General features: G+C 46.0%; 1 protein-coding gene across 2 annotated transcripts; it reads left to right on the forward strand.

The window, feature by feature from the left end:
* The first annotated feature begins 463 nt into the window (after positions 1–463).
* Positions 464–3,163, forward strand: Tomm5 (translocase of outer mitochondrial membrane 5). 2 transcript variants are annotated; one of them, XM_075967303.1, is made up of 2 exons: positions 464–678; positions 2,937–3,163. In XM_075967303.1, exons 1-2 carry the CDS (start codon positions 558–560, stop codon positions 2,969–2,971), a joined length of 156 nt encoding a protein of 51 aa, XP_075823418.1. In that variant the 5' UTR covers positions 464–557; the 3' UTR covers positions 2,972–3,163. The 2 variants fall into 2 exon arrangements, with proteins under 2 accessions (XP_075823418.1, XP_075823416.1); XM_075967301.1 differs by lacking the exon at positions 2,937–3,163 and adding an exon at positions 1,693–1,774 and having other exon boundaries at positions 464–682.
* Positions 3,164–19,301: the final 16,138 nt, after the last annotated feature.

Here is a 19,301-nt window from a genome sequence, read left to right on the forward strand (position 1 = left end):
CCCTTTCCTCTCCAAGTTGCTTTGATGCCGCTTATCACTACAGAAAACAAACAGCTACACACGAAGTTTACGCGGTGCTAGGGCTTGAACTCAGGGCTTCATGCCTGTTAAGTAAACGATTTGGCAAATGAACTACATTCTCAACTAAGTTTTTTCAGGCTGGTGTATTTTAATTTTCGTATCTAGAAAATGAAAATTATAATGTGCAATTCACGATATACTGTCTCTGGTACTCTATAAATGCTAGTTATTGTTATTTATGGTGGTCCACGTTCAGATGCCTCCTTACTGGAAATCATAAAACAACTTTACAGTTGGTACAGACTAAGAAACAGTTCACCAAGACTCTGAGATTTAAGACTGCGGTCGCCCCCTGCTGGTCTCCTTGCTTCAGATGCACGCCGGCTGGATGCGGATTGTCCCTCGCCGGTTCCCGTCGCAGGACGGAAACGAGGGGTGGGACAGGAAGTAGTGTCTGGCTGAGTTCGGGTGCGTGCAGGGCGGCCGCTGGAGGAGGGGAAGGTGCAGCGCCTGCAAGCTTTGGAGAAAGAGCCGCGATGTTCCGGATCGAGGGTCTCGCGCCGAAGCTGGACCCTGAGGAGATGAAGCGGAAGATGCGCGAGGATGTGATCTCCTCCATTCGGAACTTCCTCATCTACGTGGCCCTGCTGCGAGTCAGTGAGTGTCCTTTGGGAGTGTGGCCGTGAGGCCACACGTCCACCCCAGCCCTGCACGCTGTCGTGGGGCCTTGAGCTGAGCATCCTAGGAAGAGCAGGGCGGGCTGGAGGGCTCCTGCATGTCCAGGGCGACCCAACTGCGTGCCCTCTCTAGAGGTCTGCGGGTCCTGAGAATGTGCCAAGTGCACGTGGTGGCCGAGGGCGCATGGCTAAGTCACCTTTGCTCGCCCCACGTTTGTGCTTGAAGATCTTTAGGTGTTATCCCTTGAGCAATACCCACATTTGGCAAACCTAGAAACGGTCCCTGGGAAGTGGATAACCCAAGGTCATTTTGGCGATTCAGAATAAACCTGACCTAGAATCCCGACCTCTTACTCTGTACCAGGCACTTCTCTTCTTGCCTTTAAAATCCGAAAAGATTTGCTTTCTTTGTGTTTATCTGTACAGAGGGTGAAATAAATAGTTGGTTTTCCTTTTTCCAAAAAGAGAAAGGATGGGCGTCTGAGGAGCTACCGAGAATACCTGAAGTATTTGATTTCACCATTGCGCCAAAGTTAATTTCGTTAGTTGATCTCTGTTCCTTTTACAACCGAGAGCTTGAGTTCAAGGGGCACATGAGGGTTAAAGACAGACTGACAAATGGTCTCTGCCTCCAAGCTGAATCCACGCTTTTGGTGGCAGGAGAGAACCAATTCCCGGAAGTTGTACTCTGCCCTCCACACCTGCACCGAGGCATGCAAGCACGCGTGCACACACCACAGAACACACACAATAAATAATAGTGGTTTTCTGAGGGGAAGGAGAGGGGTTCAGACCGGGTTTCTCCGTGTAGCGCTCGCTATCCTGCAACTAGCTCTGTAGATCAGGCTGGCCTCGACCTCAAAGAGATGAGTTCGCCTGCCTCTACCGCCAGAGTGCTGGGATTAAAGGTGTGTGCCACTACTGTCTGACAATATTTTTTAAAAAAAATTAAAATTAGTCCTCTAATGATTTAACAGAATTGACTGACCCTCAGCCGGGCGATGGTGGCGCACGCCTTTAATCCCAGCACTCGGGAGGCAGAGGCAGGCGGATCTCTGTGAGTTCGAGACCAGCCTGGTCTACAGAGCTAGTTCCAGGACAGGCTCCAAAGCCACAGAGAAACCCTGTCTCGAAAAACCAAAAAAAAAAAAAAAAAAAAAAAGAATTGACTGACCCTCGATCTCAGTACAGTGTCCTTCTCATTGTTCCGTGCTTGGCTTGTGTAGAGTTGGCTGCTGTGCAGGCAGAGGCAGGAGTGGCTCAGGTGTGTGAAGAACACACCGAGGCTGGCCTGGAATTCGCTGGGGTGGAGGCCTCATTCACTCACTTCTTCTGTGTTCTCGGTCTTGCTGGCCTCTCCAGGAGAGATGCCCAAGTCATCTTGCTCATCCACAGCTTCTTGAAACTGCTTCCTTTTCCATCCTCTTAACCTTTCCTTGTAGAAGAACTGCCGAGAAAACGTCAGCTTCATGGTCTTTGTGTTTGATGTGCACCAGTTTATCACTCTTTAAAGATTTTTTATTTGTCCACCTGTCTGTATGTGAACCACATGCCTGCAGGTGCCTGCACAGTCCAGAAGAGGGTGTTAGAACCTCTGGAACTGGAGTTAAAACAGGTGATTGTGAGCAGCCAGATGTGAGTGCTGGAATCTGAACTCAGGTCCTCCTGATTGACAACGGACAGGTTTAACAGCTGGCTCATCTCTCGTTGTAGTAATGTCACTTAGTATTCCACACAGCTCTTGGTACACCGGTTATCACACCAGCATGGAAGGGCATAAGTGACTGGTCGGATCAGAGAAAACAGCGGGCGTCTGCTCTTTCAGGGTTTCCCTACCCCATGCCTTCTTCCAGTCATTGGTTTTCCCAGGATTGGGAATTGAACCTAATTCTCACTTGTTAGGATTTTAGTCTGTTTATTTAGGTTAGAGTAAATCCCCAGAGCTAGAGGTTTCCCTTGGGAAAGTGCTTGCCTGGACTGTGTAAGGCCTCTCCCAGTACTGCAAAATAAATCAAAGGTCCCCACAGTCCAGGACCACTGGAGTTGTTTATGACCTGGAGGAAAGAGGCTGATTGTAAGGGTATACTCTATGGCGATGGCAATTGAGTCACACTGGAATCCCTTGTGAGAGTGATCCTAGTAGAGGTTTGGGAGTTGTTTCCAAAACCATATTTCATAAAGCTTTTTCCTTTACTGTGGACTCATAGAATAAAACCTAATTTGGGGTTTTTCTTTCAGCTCCGTATATCTTAAAGAAGTTGGACAGCATATGAGGATTGGGAGTCCCGCGGATGCATGGCATGAAGAACCTGGTGACAGTTTCTCCTCCTGTCTGCAGATGAATTGGCCCAGAAAGGTGTAAGACTGATTAAATGGACATAAAAACTCTCCTTGTTAAGAACACGTCGGGCCTTGGGAACTGACCTTCATAGCTGAAATATAAAAGTATTTGGGAAGTGCAAAAAGATGTCTTGTGGTCATGGTGTGCCCGCGAGCCCGTGCTATCCATCTCTGTGAGTGTTGATGGGACTGTCAAGATGTCAGACTCCGAGGGGCTTGTGTCTGAAATGGCAGTCGTTTCTGTTTACAACTTCCGCTCCAAGTGTATTTGTGAAGAGCCTGTTTGGGAGTCAGCACACACCCACAGTGACACTTAGGCACAGAACCATCAGTCTATATTTTTAATAAACATTCTGATGAAAAAGCTTGGGTTTCTGGCTTTTTGTTTGTTTTGGTCCCACTTTTTGCTGATGATGTCCGTCACTACTGCAATATCGTGACTATTGCCCCCGTAGTGAGTTTCTTTTGAACTTTATGTGGCAGTATGCTTCTCTGCCAAAATCTTAATGAACTGTGCTTGATGCTGAAAATACAAACATCACGAAAAATAGGGAAATGTCTTTGAAAAATCAAATAGTTCTCTAAGTTTGTTGGCTAAAGGGGCAGTCTTCCAAAGCAATTGCTCATGTTTACCTTTTTAACTTTTTTTTTTTTTTTTCAGTTTTCCAAGACAAAAGTTTCTCTATTAGCAGTCCTGGTTGTCCTGGAACTCGCACTGTAGACCAGGCTGGCCTTGAGCTCACAGAGATTCCCCCTGCCTCTGCCTCCTGAGTGCTGGGATTAAATCTGTGCACCATCACCACCCGACTCTATTTAACTAATGTCTATGAGTTTTGTTTTGTTTTTAAGATTATTTTATGTATATATGTGTCTGCCTGCATGTGTGTATGTGTACCATGCAAGTACCTGGTGCCCATGGAGGCCAGAAGAGGACACTGGATTCCCTAGAACTGGAGTTATAGGTGCTTATTAACTGCCATGCGAGTACTGGACCTTCTGCAAGACCAGCAACACTCTTAGCCACTCTCCAGCTCTACCAGTGTGTCTCTTAGTAACGTGATGGTGCTGTCATAGTTTCTGTTTTAGGTATTGCCCGCTTCCTGTGTGATTTTGGTTAGACTGATGGTTTTCTTTTCCTACATATTCTTCCTTTACACCCCCCCCCCATTTTTTTTTTTTTTTTAAGATTTAACTTTCCAGTGAACTTCCCACTGGATTAGCTCACTTTTTTACCAGGTACCAAAATTGTTCCATTCTGTTGTCTGGTTAGACAGCGCGTCTCCTCATCTTCCCTAGGGAATCTCCAAGGGAGCCTTTGCTGCTCCCTCTAGACTGTGTACGGCTATAACTTGGGAACAGCCTTTTCTGGTCCCGCACTGGGTCTCTTGTTTGCTAATGTTTGTTCTCATGGTGCCCTGACATAGGAGGTAAACATGTCTAGACCTATCTGAAGTGAAAATTGCTTTTTTTCTATTCACATGTTTGATGCATGTAAGAGTTTTGGCTTGGGGCTGGAGAGATGGCTCAGTGGTTAAGAGCGTTGCCTGCTCTTCCAAAGATCCTGAGTTCAATTCCCAGCAACCACATGGTGGCTCACAACCATCTGTAATAAGGTCTGGTGCCCTCTTCTGGCCTGCAGGCATACACACAGATAGGCTACTGTATACATAACAAATAAATATTTTTTAAAAAAAAAAGTTTTGGCTTGGAACCTTGGGACTTTAGGAATTGAAGGCACTGAGACACTGGCTGTGGGTTAGAGTCTGTTGAGAAACCTGAAACCATTCTGAGTCCTGGACTTTGTGCAAGGCCTAATTCTTCCTTCCCAAGAAACAAGGATCTGGTGTCCTAGTCGTCCTCCACGGTGACACACTGGGGTGTGTATTTAATTCACTGTGCTGAGCAGTGGATCACCATGTTAAACCTTGAGTCATACCATCCGTTAGTTCTCTTAAGTTTTGTGCTTTGTTTTGGTTTTTGTGCGTTGTTTGTATTTTGGTTTTTTGGGGGTTTTTGTTTTTGTTTTGGTTTTTCGAGACAGGGTTTCTCTGTAGCTTTGGAGCCTGTCCTGGAACTCCCTTTGTAGACCAGGCTGGCCTTGAACTCACAGAGATCCGCCTGCCTCTGCCTCCGGGGTGCTGGGATTAAAGGCGTGCGCCACCACCGCCTGGCTCTATTTTATTATTTTTTATTTCTTGTTTTGCTTTGCTTTTTTTCATGCTGTTGGCTTTTGCTTTCCAGCTTACAACTTTTTGTAACTGTTGTCTCATCTTCTGCCCTTTGAGATTTTAACCTTAAAGTGGACAGAAACCTTTACTGTTACTGAAGGGAGTTTCAGGAGAGAGGATATGCGTTCAGCCTACTGTCTTTACCCAGACAACATACATGTTTTAATCCTGTTATCTGGTGTTGTATGTAGTAACTTACATCCACTCCTTATTTACCGGTGTGCAGTTTTCAACACCATGGTTGTGAGCCCTGCTTGGGTCCTGGCTCTGGTGCCTGAGATGCACAGCTTTTGGTGGCTGAGCCCCTGAATTAATTTTCAGTTGTGGATTGGGGTGTAGAATGCCTGTCAAGGGGGAATATCTGGCACTATGACTTGGCACTTGGTAAAAGCAATAGTTATTGACGGTCAGTCTAAGTTTCATTCCTGGTTCCAGATGTGTAGAGGTAGCCTGTTGATCCTGATGTATTCAGACTCCAGAATTATCAGACACTGATAGGCAAGTGTGGTGCCACCTCCTAGAATCCCAGCAGGAAGGATTCTAGTTTGAGGCCAGCCTAGGCTGCTTGAAAACAACAAAAATCACTTAAATTCACTACTAAAAACGAACCTTGACCAGTCAGTATCTTTTAGCAAATGGTCAAGTTTAGGTTGAAGTTTCAGTGTGGTATCTAGATAGCTTGCCAAGTCGCCGGAAACTTAAGAGTTCAAGGCCAGCCTGGACTACAGAGTGAGTTCCAGAATAGCCAAGGAAACCCAGTCTCAAAAGAAAGAAAGAGAGAAAGAAAGAAAGAAAGAGAGAGAGAAAAAATGCTGCTATGGTTCAGTTTTTAGTGAGTGGCTTCTTTTAGAAGCGGAGCCTTGCTGCTACATGGTCTTGGTGAACCTTGAACTTTGAATGCTGCTGTCTCTTCCAAGTGCGCAGTTCTGTTCTCAGACTGTAAGTAGCTTTTTAAATTCAGGCTATCCCTACTGGGAGTATTCAGTGCTTGGAATAGACAGTTCTGAAATAATATACTAGGAAATATTTAGGGGGCTGATATCTCAATGTAGTATGACTAATAAAAACCCAGAGACAGAAATTGGGGTTCAACCTGAAGGTCAGAAAAGCAAAACAGCCAGCCATTGGCTCTTGCCGCCACCTCAGTCCAAAATGGCCGTCCTGCCTCCAGGAATCCCCAGTTCCACTCTTTTACTCTCTGAACTTCAGGCACGCTTTATTTATTACAACACAAAATGAAATATCACTAGAACTGAGTAAGGTTAAAAGCCATGGCTGTTCTTACAGGGGACCCAGGTTCAATTCCCAGCCCCCACATGGGGGCTCTCAACCTTCTGTAACTCCAATAACTCCATGTCTAACAACATCCCTGGACACAAGGCATAAATGTGATGCTCAGACATCATGCAGACAAAACGCCCATAAGCATAAAATCAATACTTTGTTTTGGATTTTCGGGACAGGGTTTTTTATTTGGACTATGTACATCGCTGGAGTATGCAGTGAATCATAGCAGATTTACATTGGGGAAATGGGGAACAAAAAACTTAATTTCTTCTAATTAGTAAGCGGGTAGGATTTCCATGCTTAGGTCAGCAACTGCTAACAGTGCAGCATTACGAAAACACGTTTTCCTTCCCTTTATGGTTGGTTACTGTTGAAGCAGCACCAGCCTTGCGGTCGGTATATTCGGTAGGTCTTGGGTTGGCAAACAGGAGCCTCCACTTAGGGTGCAGAAACCTGACCTATTCGCTTGCTTGACACGGAAAAGAAACCAGCTGATGTCTGACCTTTTTGTCCTGTCATGACTACTTCATGAACTCGGCATATAGCTCAGACCATCAAAGAAACCACAATGTCGGGCCTGGCTAACTTTGCCCTGGGTCAAATGGCAAATATTTCAGATCTCCGGGTCTGCACAGCTTCTCCTGTGCCAAGTCGGCGATTGTGATGTGAAGAGCAGTCAGACTGTTCAAATGAGCAAACCTGGCTGTGTCCCAGTCACACTTCACAGAAACAGATAGCTGGCACCCGACTAAAGTAAAAAGCATGCCCCTAAATCACAGAGCCTTGACACTAAAGATAAGCTATTCAGGGGTTGGGGAAATGGTTCAGTGGATAAAGACATGTGCTGCCAAGCCTGACAGCCCAAGTTCAATTCCTGGAACCCTGGAACTGTGTGATAGGAGGAGAGGACCGATTCCCACGGGTGTCCTCTGGCCACCGCGCACGCGCATGCAGGTATGAACAAGTGTAATAAAGTTTTTAACATTTTATTTTGTGTGTTTGTGTGCCCCTGAAGGCCAGAGGTGATGGATCCCTCTGCAACTGGAGTTTTAGGCAGCTGTGACCTGCCTAATATGGGTGCTGGTGACTGAACTCGGGTCCTTGGAAGAGAAACATACATTCTGAACCACTGAGCCGTCCATCCAGCCCCAAATGAATGTGTTTTCACAAGATGAGCTATATAAGCGGAGTATTTGTTTTGAAGCCTGGCTCCACAAAGCTCCAGAGATGGCAAGTTCATTCATCCTGAGTTACCCAGCTGGCACTGTGGACCAGGCACTGGACTAGGAGATTTGCATATTGGGCAAAGAGGCTGCCTTTTGAGATCCATCACCCACCCATAGGAGAGTGGATATGTGTGAAGGTGTGTCTCTATCCTTCCTCACCTGCCTAAGGCCTTCTGATTGGTTTAATAAAGAGTTGAACAGCCAATAGCTAGGCAGGAGAGGATAGGCAGGACTTCTTGGGAGAGATAGGAACTCTGGGAAAGAATCTGAGGTGTAGGAGATTAGCCAGTCACATGTAAAGAAAATCAGATGTATAGTATTGAGGAGAGGTAACGAGCCACATGACAAAATGTAGATTAATATAAACAGGTTAAATTAAGGGTTTTTTGTTTTTTTGAGACAGGGTTTCTCTGTAGCTTTGGAGCCTGTCCTAGAACTAGCTGTTGTGGACCAGGCTGGCCTCAAACTCACAGAGATCCACCTGCCTCTGCCTCCCGAGCGCTGGAATTGAAGGCGTGCACCATCACCTGGCAAGTTTTAAGAGCTAGCTGGAAACAAGCGTGAGCTAAGGCCAAGCTTTCATAACTAATAAAAAATCTCCATGTCATTGTTCGGGAGCTGGTGGATCCAAAGAAAGACCTGTTACAGATGATAAAGATAGTGAAGCAAAGGTTTTGGAACTATGGTTGGTGAGAACAGAAGCTCAAAATGATCACTTTTATCGAACCCTCAGTTTCATGTGAAAATAACATAGCAGATTTCATTTTACATTCATTTAGTTGCTTTTTTGAGGTTGGTCTTTATGTATCCTAGGTTGGTCTCAAACCCACTTTCTCTGTAACGAAGAAAGCTGACGTGGGGCTTCTACCTCTCGAGAGCTAGGATTAGTGCGGTGCTGGAGATAAAGCCCAGGACTTCATGCATCCTCAGCAAGCACTGTACAAACTGAGGTACAGCCCCAGTTCTACTATATTTTAAATACTCACGCTTCTTTGTTGAAAAAGAACTCCATTGCAAATGCCTCTTTGCTGTGACCTATATAACAGATCTTCTGATCATATCCTATTAATAGTAGATAGGCCCCAGAGGTCGTATACCTCATATACCTGCAAACCAAAGAATGCATACTCAGGGAGTTGGAAGGACGATTATACCCTGGAGCACCCGGTGGTAAGCTCCCTGTGAGAGTAGAGGTTCAAGTCTAACAAGGAAAACATCGCCTGTACTGTTACGTAAGTTTTGGACATCAGGTGCTGAGGAGCCTTCCAAAACAAACTGCACAGTAACGTCACCTGGGAGGCTTTTAACAAAAAGTCTATCGAAGCAAAATCGCTGTGGATGAGACCCAGAAATCTGTTTCTCATAAGCATTCAGGTGATCTCATTGGCTCGGGATCTGCTCTGGATAACTGATAAATTTATATTAACTTCAGGTCTTTTTCTAGTTATGCAATTACATGATCGTTCAGGAGTAAGAAGCGAACGGAAGGACGTGAGTAGCTGTAGATTTCGTTAGTAAAATTGTAGCGCGGAGGACTGCTAGGTGGGGCTGCACACACCTGCAATCCCAGCATGTGGCAGGCAGAGGCTGGCGGAGGGTTCTGCTTGTTTGAGGTCAGCCCGAGCTGCACAGCAAGACCCTCTCTCAAAGAGGTCCTCTGCAGTGACAGATGCTTCAGAATTGGCCATGCGGGCGCAGGTGAAAGCGTGGTTAGTACAGGAGGACTGGAAACCAGGCTTCCCGAGAGAAGATGGAGGAACTAAATGCAGGTGCTTGACTCAGAGACTATCTTAGGTGCTTGAGAAACTGAGATTTTGTTGTTTTTCTGTATAGACAGGGTCTTTTTACATAGCCCTGGTTGTCCTGGAACTCACTCAGTAGACCAGGCTGGCCTCAGACTCACAGAGATCTGCCTGCCGCTGCCCCCGGAATACTGGGATTAAAGGTGTGTGCCACCATGCTTGGCTGAGAAGCTGTTTTGAATTACATTTCTTTATTGTGTGCACTCACACTCGAGCGTGAACACTTGTGGAGGGGAAAGGACAAACTTTGTGGAGCTGACTTTCTCCTTCCGCCACCACGTGGGTCCAGCTGAACTCAGAACCTCAGGATTGCCAGGGCGCTGTTTTCACAGGTGAAAGGGGCTGCCTTTTCAAAGGGTGATTATCCCAGAAGGCAGAGGAGGAACGCCATACTGAAGCTAAGCAGGAGGATGCCTTCCTGAATCCATAGCTGTGACAAGACAGGCTGGATCAGGGTGGGAGTCTTCCACTGGAAATTAATGTGGATACCCTTTGGGAGACAGCTAAACAGCCCTTTGTCATGGTGTTTTCCCTATTGCCAAAACCTGCCTTGTACAAGTTCTGTCCACATCTCTCTGTTACATCTTAACGAAACGAAGGGATTGACTAAATGACAACTTGAATTAAAGGGGGGAAATATTGACTGTGAGTGCAGCCTGATATCCAGGTATCAAAAGCCATCTACTTAATTTGATGCTCAGAGTCACAGGTCTTTCTCTCATTGCCTGCTGTGCACCAGGCATCACCAGGTAGGAGATGACAGAACTCAACCATCGTCTTTGTTGTGAAGAGACACCACAACCACAGCAACCTTTTTTTTTTTTTGAGACAGGGTTTCTCTGTAGTTTTGGAGCCTGTCCTGGAGCTAGCTCTTGTAGACCAGGCTTGCCTTGAACTCACAAAGATCCGCCTGCCTCTGCCTCACGAATGCCGGGATTAAAGGCATGCGCTTCCACCACCCAGCCACAGCAACTCTTATAAAGGAAAACATTTCGCTGGGGCTGGTTGACAGTTTCAGAGGTTTAGTCCATTCGCCGCATGGCAGGAAACATGGCAGTTTGCAGGGAGACATGGTGCGGGGAAAGGAGCTGGGGTTCTCTATCTGGATCATCAGCAGGCAGCAGGAAGAGAGAGAGAGAGAGAGAGAGAGAGAGAGAGAGAGAGAGAGAGAGAGAGAGAGAGAGAGAGAGAGAGAGAGGGCGGGGGGGGGGGGGGCCTGGCTTGATCATCTGAAACCTCAAAGCCCACCGCCAGTGACACCCTTCCTCCAACAAGGCCATACTTCCTAAAGTGCCACTCCCTATGAGCCTATGGGGACCATTTTCATTCAAACCAGCACAGCAGTGGTCTCTGACCCTAAGAGGCTTGCAGAACTGGAATGATTAAGAGAATTGACTGCTCTCGCAGGGGACCTGTGTTTGGTTCCCAGCACCCACATAGCTGCTCACAACACAAGTACTCCAGTTCAGCTCCTGCATGCATGGGGTGCACACAAATTCACATGGGCACACAGATAATACTTTTAAAAAGAGAGAGAGAGAGGCACATGCCGAGCTTTTAATACTAGCATTTGGGAGGCAGAGGCATGTAGGTGTATATCTCTGTGAGTTCACGGCTACATATTGAGACACTGTCTCAAAAAACGTAGGAAAAAAGAAAATAAAAACGAAAGAAATGTGTTATGGAGTCCAGCAGACATTGCATCACCTCCCCCCTTCATTTCTGATGACCTCATTATGTTAATGACTGAGAAGAAGGAAGAGAGCTTGGACCCTCTTTGGTTGGGGAAGAAGCACAGCAGGCTCTGTTGGGAAGATACAGCAAGTAGCACTTTGCCAGAGAAAGATTGGAGAGTGTCTGAGAAAGCTGAGGCAGCGTGGTTGGGGATTGATGAGCAGAAGAGAAAAAAAACCTCAAGCTTGCTGAGTTCTATTTTCATGCTTCACTCTCAAATCGACTCCCTGCTGACATCTGCTGGCTGCTGCGTGCACTGCAGCTATAGATTCCGCGATACAAGCCTCCACAGTAAACCGGCACCAGGCTGGCTTCAAACTCACAGGGATCTGCCTGGCTCTGCCTCCTGGTGCGGGGCTTAAAGGATGCGCCATTACAGCCAGGTTCACCACCTTTCTATTACAGATTGTAAAAATAAATTTGAAAGGAAACCGTTGTTCAGGCCAGTGAGACGGCTCGGGAGTGAAGGCACTTGCCGCCAAGTCTGAAGTCCAGAGCTCAACTTCCAGGACCTAAACGATGGAAGCAGAGAACTGACTCCCACATGTTGTCCTCTGGCCTGCCCACATACACCACAGCACACCCCCCTCACACACACATACACATACAAACACACACAAAAGCACGAAAAGGGAAACAAGTTAGAAACAGCACACTCTTCCCCTACCCTGCTTTGTGGCCCTCCCTGGAGTCTTTGTGGCCCTCCCTGGAGTCTAAATAGTTGCTCCTTCCATGTTTTCAGGATTAAAGGATGCTTGCATGGTGCCAGTTGTCTACATTAGCACAAATCCACCCAAACATGGAAGCCACATGTAAAGGTGCTAGACTTGCTACTGAAGCATTAAACCATTGCGAAAACATTCACACCCTTCATCTTTTTTGGTAAGAATGTGTGTGCAGGGGCTGGAGAGATGGCTCAGTGGTTAATAGTACTTTCTGATCTTGCAATGGACCAGAGTTCAAACACCGACACTGAACGGCTTACAATTCCAGCTTCAGGGGAATCTGACAACCACCTTTGGCCTCCAGAGCACCTATACACACAGACACATAAATAAAATGAAATTTTTTTTTAAAAAAAGATGTTTGTGTGGCATGCACGTATGTGTGGCTTGTGTGTTTTTGCATGTTGGTGCACATGTGAAAGCAGGCCTGAAGTTAAAGTAGGTTGTCTTCTTTGACTGCTCTCTAGTTCGTATGCTGAGGTAGAGCGTCACTCAAAGTGGAACTAGTGTTTAGGCTGCCTCTGCCAGTCAGTTGGGTCAGGAGAGCCCGCACTGGTGGGCAGCAAGTACCTCACCCTCCAGAGCCACCCTCCTAACCCATCTTCTAGTCTGATATAATATTCTTAATTTGTCTCTTTATGACTAAACCATGAGCTGGGGAGATGGCTCAGTTGTTAAAGCGTTTACTGCTCTTTGCAGAGGACACAGGTTTATTTCCATGCACCCGTGACATACAGTGAGACATACAATCTCACTCCGGTTCCTGGGAATCGAGTGCCCTCTTCTGGACTCCACAGGCAACTGCATGTGCACACACATACACACACACACACACACACACACACACACACACACACACACGCAGACACATTCGCATAATTCAAACAATAAACCTTTAGAAATAAAACATGCAAGGCCTGGAATGGTGGCACACACATTTAATCCTAGCACTCAAGAGGCAGAGGCAGTTGATTCAAGATGAGCCTAGTCTATATAACAAGTTCCAGGCCAGGCAGGGCTACTTGGTGAAACCCTGTCTCAAACAAACTAACTAAAAACAGGCGCCTGAGTTGGGCTGCAGCTCAGTAGCTGAGAGTTTGTCTGGTGTTCCCGAGGCCCTGCTTGATCCTCAGCACTACAGAAAGGAGGAGGGGATCGCTCTGTAAGGCTGAAGACAGCCCTAAGAGACCCGCTGGCCCTCCTGTTCTCAGTTACATTAGTACGTTTCATTTCTACTCATGTCTTTAAAGAGGAAAAATGAAAATAAAAGGTTTTCAGATTACATAGAAGAGGGCTGAGGAGGTGAGTGTCTGCTGGACCAGAGAACCTGAGCTTGGAATGAGCCGGGCGGTAGTGGCGCACGCCTTTAATCCCAGCACTCGGGAGGCAGAGGCAGGCCGATCTCTGTGAGTTCGAGTCCAGCCTGGTCTACAAAGGGAGTTTCAGGACAGGCTCCAAAGCTACAGAGAAACCCTGTCTCGAAAAACCAAAAGAAAATAAGAAAAAGAAAAGTTGGAATGAGTGGCAGCTGGGAGTCTGTAATGTACCGTTGGAAAGGCAGAGACAGGAGGATGCCAAGAGTTCAACGCCCAGCCAGTCTGGCCTAAACAGTGGACTCCAGGCACAGCAATGATGCCATGTCTCCACAAATAAAGGCGGAACACTTTGGCCAGGGAAGCAGGCAGGCTAACTGGAGACTTTCACCTCTCCCTCCACTCCTTCAGATCTAATCCCCCAGTCTCAACCCCAGATCTGTAGTGAACCACCTGTTATGGTCTCTCCTCACTCTCTGTCCCTATTCCCAGGGGACTAAGCAGTAGGACACCCTGCTTTTTTCTCTTCTGTGGACCCCTTTTCCCCCAGCCCATCCCCATTCCTAAGTGTCAGTTTTTAATACTCAGAAGCACATTTTACCAGGAATCCCAGTGACCACACCTATCAGGATCCCAGAAGAATTTCCTACCAGGCAACTCAGCCACCACACTCTCCTAACAACCAGAGAGAGCAACGGAAACCAAGGAACAACACATGGACCCAACAAAGACAAGACCAGATATCAGCACCCAGAATGACGATCTCCCCAAACCTAGATGCCTAGACATCATTGTAAAAATACAATAAAAACCAGGACAACATGTCTCAACTAGAGCCGAGCAACCATACCACAGTAGGCCCTGAGCATTCCAGCATAGCTGAAGCACAAGAAAAAGACTGTAAAACAGCCTTTATGGATATGACACAAGTCCTTAAAGAGGAAATGAATAAATGCCTTAAAGAAATCTATAAAACCCAAATGAAAAGTGGGATAAAATAAATAAAAACCATCCAAGACCTGAAAGTGGAAATAGAATCAATAAAGAAAACCCAAACTGAGGGAAATCTGGAAATGAAAAATTTAGGAACTTGAACAGAAACCTCAGAGGCTATTCTTATCAGCAAAATACAAGAAATGGAAGCAAGAATCTCAGATGTGGAAGACAGGATAGAAGAAATGGATATATCAGCCAAAGAAAACATTAACTCTAAAATCCTGGCACAGAATATCCAGGAAATCTGGGACAGTATAAGAAGACCAAATCTAAGAATAATAGGAAGAGAGGAAGGAGAAGAAACCCAAGCTAAAGGCACAGAAAATATTTTCAACAAAATCATGGGAGAGCTGGGCAGTGGTGGCACACGCCTTTGATCCCAGCACTCAGGAGGCAGGGGCAGGTGGATCTCTGTGAGTTCGAGGCCAGCTCGGTCTACAGAGCAAGTGCCAGGACAGGCTCCAAAGCTACAGAAAAACCCTGTCTCGAAAAACAAACAAACAAACAAAAAAATCATGGGAGAAAATTTCCCTAACCTAAAAGAGATGCCTATCAAGGTACAAAAAGCTTACAGAACACCAAATAAATTGGACCAAGAAGGAAAATACAGGGTACAGAATTAAACAGAATTTTCAAATGAGAAAACTCAAATGGTTAGAAACAAAGAAATGTTCACCATCCTTAGCCTTCAGGGAAATGCAAATCAAAACTACCCATCAGAATGGTTAAGATGAATGAAAACAAGTGTCAGCTCATACTGGCAAGGATGTGGAGTAAAGGAAACACGCATCCACTGCCGGTGATACGCAAACTTGTACAGCCACTGTGGAAATCAGTGTGGCGGTTCCCCAGGAAGATGGGAATCAATCTACCTCAAAATTCAGCTGTTCCACTCTCGGGTATATACTCAAAGCACACTCCATCCTACCACAAGGACACTTGCTCAACCATGTTTATGGATATTCTATTCATAATAGCCGGACATTAGAAACAACCGTAGAACCACTGAGTGTAGGTATAGAGCAAGGGACTAAGTATGATAGCTCTCCCTAGGAAAAGGAAACAGAATAGATAGTTATGGACTGGTGGGGGCGGGGCTGGAACAAGAGGATCAAGTGGTGAGGGGAAGCGAAGGGAAGTAAGGGGATAGACAAAAAACAAACAAACAAACAAACCAAAAACAACCCAAAAACCAAGGCTCATTTGAGGAGTAGCATGAAAACCTAATGCAAGAGAAGTGTCCTAAAATACATGCATATATGAAGACAATCTAAATGAAATTGCCAAATAATGGGGAGGCAGAGTCCCAACTGGCCATCTCTTGTCACCAAATGAAGCTTTGAGTATTGGGATTGGATTACAATACATCTAATTGAGTTGTTGGCCAAAGGTGTTCATGGGAATCCCACAAACAACCCAGGATATTGCCAAGACAAAGACATGTTGGGCTTTACAAACTGACAGCAAGGTCCCATTGCTAAAGACAAAGCCTAAGCCGGGCGGTGGTGGCGCACGCCTTTAATCCCAGCACTCGGGAGGCAGAGGCAGGCGGATCTCTGTGAGTTCGAGACCAGCCTGGTCTACAGAGATAGTTCCAGGACAGGCTCCAAAGCCACAGAGAAACCCTGTCTCGAAAAACTAAAAAAAAAAAATAAAAAATAAAAAATAAAAAAAAATAAAGACAAAGCCTACATAACTCACCAAACATGGAGAAGTCAGGCTGGTGCCTACGTAGAGCCTTCATTCTTCCGTTCCAGCAGCTTTGATACAGGAAGATGTTCTGCATGCTACCGAAAGAGAAATGTCAACACCAAGCTAGCCACAAACCCTCTGATCTACAGTGATATTCTGCCTGCAGAATACGCCAGGGCAACAGTGGCACAAAGCTTGTGGTAGTGACTAGCCAATAGCTGATTTGACTTAATGCCCACTCTAAGAGATGGAACCCATACCTAGCATTACTTGGGTAACCAAGAACCAGAGACTAAAGCCGGGCGATGGTGGCGCACGCCTTTAATCCCAGCACTCGGGAGGCAGAGGCAGGTGGATCTCTGTGAGTTCGAGACCAGCCTGGTCTACAGAGCTAGTTCCAGGATAGGCTCCAAAGCCACAGAGAAACCCTGTCTCGAAAAAACCAAATCCCCCCCCCCAAAAAAAAGAACCAGAGACTAGATAGCCCAGGGACCTAAGGTAAAACCAAATACTACTGGTCTTAAAAAATGCAGTGTTAAAATTACTCCTAATGATAGTCTGCTACACTTATAAATCAGTACCTTGTTCAGCCAACCAGACTCCTGTGGCAGCAGATGGGAACAAATACAGAGACCCACAGACAGACGTTATTCGAGAGTGAGAGGCCTTGGAACACTCAGCCCTACTGGGAAGTGTACACCAAATCCGTCCCCTCAGGGTTCAAAGAATCCCTTAGAAGAGGTTGTGGAAGGAGTGTAAGAGCCAGAGGAGATGTATCAAGAAAACAAGGCCCTCTAAACCAACAAGATCAAAGCTCCGTGGACTCTGCCCCCGTCTGTACCAGGTCCTCTGCACGTGTATTATGGCCTCCAGTACAGCGTTTTTATGGGATTCCTGAGTGTGGGAACGAGTGGGTCTCTGAATTTTTTTGCTTGTTTTTTTTTGTCCAACTCTGTTTTATCTTATTATATTTTTTTATTATTCCTTAGGAAAAAAAAGCCTCCCCCCCCAATGAGAGACAAAAGAGAATGGGTCTTGTTGGGAGGAACTGAGAGGAATGGGGGACGGGAAACTGTAATCAGGATATATATTGTATGAGAACAATTTGTTTCAGTAAAGGGGAAAAGGGAAAATTAAGGCGAAGAACAATAGAGAAAGCTGCTCAATGGTGACGTCTGCCCCCATTCATGTGCACACACACGCACAAACAAACATGCACATACATCCCAGAGAGAGGGAGAAAGAAGAAAATGATATAGCAGATGCCCAGTATTTCTGCCTTTGAGATGTTCTGCTGACAGTCGCCTCCCTGTGAAGCCACTCAAGATGTTTATTTTCAGCTTCCATAAAAATTCAGTTCAAAAAAAAAACTGATACACAGACATCAACACAGAGTGTAAATATTGTGGATGGCTGGGACATGGCGATATGAGCGTGGAAAGAACACAAGAATCTGGAGTTCACAGTCCTGGCTAACAGCTTCAGCGTTTTAATATAAATTATGTGAGTCTGTATTCTTAGTTGCAAACATCAGACTCCATTTTTGGCAGTAGTAAGGAAAATATTTCATTAATAAGATAAAAGGAACGTCAGGATCACCAGAGAATCGGGTTTCCCGGGAGACTGGGAAGCTGGACCATCTCTGTTTGTCTGTTGATGATCAGGTGCGAACACTTACTCTGAGGGATGCGAGCTCACAGCTTCCCTGGTACCCGGAGATGCTCTACATCATGTTGCTGACAGTGTTCCAGAGATGTTGCTATATATAGCGTGTAGGTCTCAATTCTGCAGGGGGAGTATTTATTTGTAAAGTTAGAACTGCATGGAAAGACAGAGGAAGCACCTGGTGCCTTCACTTCCATAACAAGCTCATCAATGAGGAACCCCCAAATGTAGAAAGAAAGTTGAGATCTGCAGGTGGCTGAGAAGGATGATGGCTGTCCTGTTTTTGGACAAATGACTCTGCCTGACTCTCATCTTTCTATAAAGAAAAGGTTCACGTGGCTGAGGAGACAGCATATCCACTTATCCACTTGCCATAAATACAAATTATGTGCCAGGCTGCTAAGATGAGCAAGCCCACTGCAGTCCCATGAAGGAGAAAAGTCAGCCGACAGGACGGGAAATCACTGTGCACACGGAGGGACGGAAGGCTGTACCAGACAGATCAGAGCAGACAAACAGGAGCAACCAACTGCCTACAAATGCCATTCTTATGCACCAACACACATGCAGCCAAAGCACCCTTTGGCACCCAAAATCCCTCACGTGGCACATGACGCCTGCAGCACTAATGAAGAGGACCGACAGCATGCCGCGGCAGACAGCCACCACCGTTCCCCTTTGGAAGTCCTACCTCTTTTACAGAGATGCCAAAACAAACAATAACGTTTGGTGGCACAAATCCAGGAAGTCGGGATTTTCACTGCTTATTGAAATTCATATCCAGCCTGCTGGTTTCATACAATGGGGCACTTTTCAAAGGATCAGACATGTGATGGGTTTGCCAGCCGTCAAAAGCGAGCAACCTCACGGAGTTAATCGTAGTATGAGTGTATCCTGTTCTGCACTGCACTTGACCTAGGCGTAGCCCTCCCACTACATCTGTGGGCCTGGGGTACGGTTTTCAGTCTTTAAGTGGCTGCTTTTAGGTCTGGGAGTTTGGTTTGGGCTTTACCCAAATGAGCAGTTGAGGGCTGGAATTTGCTCCAAAGTGCAAGATCCTGAATTTGCTCCAACCACTACAGAAAACAAAACAACCAAAATCCCTACAGCTACATGGTAATGTACGCCCTACCCCATCATGCCAAATTCATCATATAGTAGTAATAGATGAAATGCATTTTAACAGACTATGTTTTTTTTCCCCTGTAGACCTAGGAGTCAGCAGAGGGCAGTGGGACCATGGGGGTCAGGTGTAGGAACTTCTCAACATTCTTGGTGAGTTGGGTTTTTGCACTTGACAGTCTCTTCCTTAATTCAGATGCTTTTGAAAAATTCTTAAAATTATTTTACGTGTATGTGTGCTTTCTTTATGTGTATATTCGTGTACCACATGTGTTCAGAAGAGGGCATTCTGGAACTCAAGTCATAGAGGATGGCGAGCAGCCATATGAGTGCTGAGAATCAAACCTGGATCTTCTGCAAGAGCAGCCAGTGCTCTTAATGGCTGGGCCATCTCTCTGGCTCCCCCCTCACCCTACCCCGCTACTTTTTGAAATCAATGACCTTGACGCTACACAGGCATCACACACTGAAAA

This window comes from Microtus pennsylvanicus, chromosome 3, assembly GCF_037038515.1.
Source record: "Microtus pennsylvanicus isolate mMicPen1 chromosome 3, mMicPen1.hap1, whole genome shotgun sequence".
Classification (NCBI taxonomy): Eukaryota; Metazoa; Chordata; class Mammalia; order Rodentia; family Cricetidae; genus Microtus; species Microtus pennsylvanicus.

Bases quoted from the DNA above. Each gene is read 5' to 3' on its own strand.
- Tomm5 (XM_075967301.1), top strand. From the start codon at position 558: ATGTTCCGGATCGAGGGTCTCGCGCCGAAGCTGGACCCTGAGGAGATG. The intron at 683-1,692 runs GTGTCCTTTGGG...ACTGACCCTCAG, and splicing joins GCCCTGCTGCGAGTCAGTGA to CCGGGCGATGGTGGCGCACG.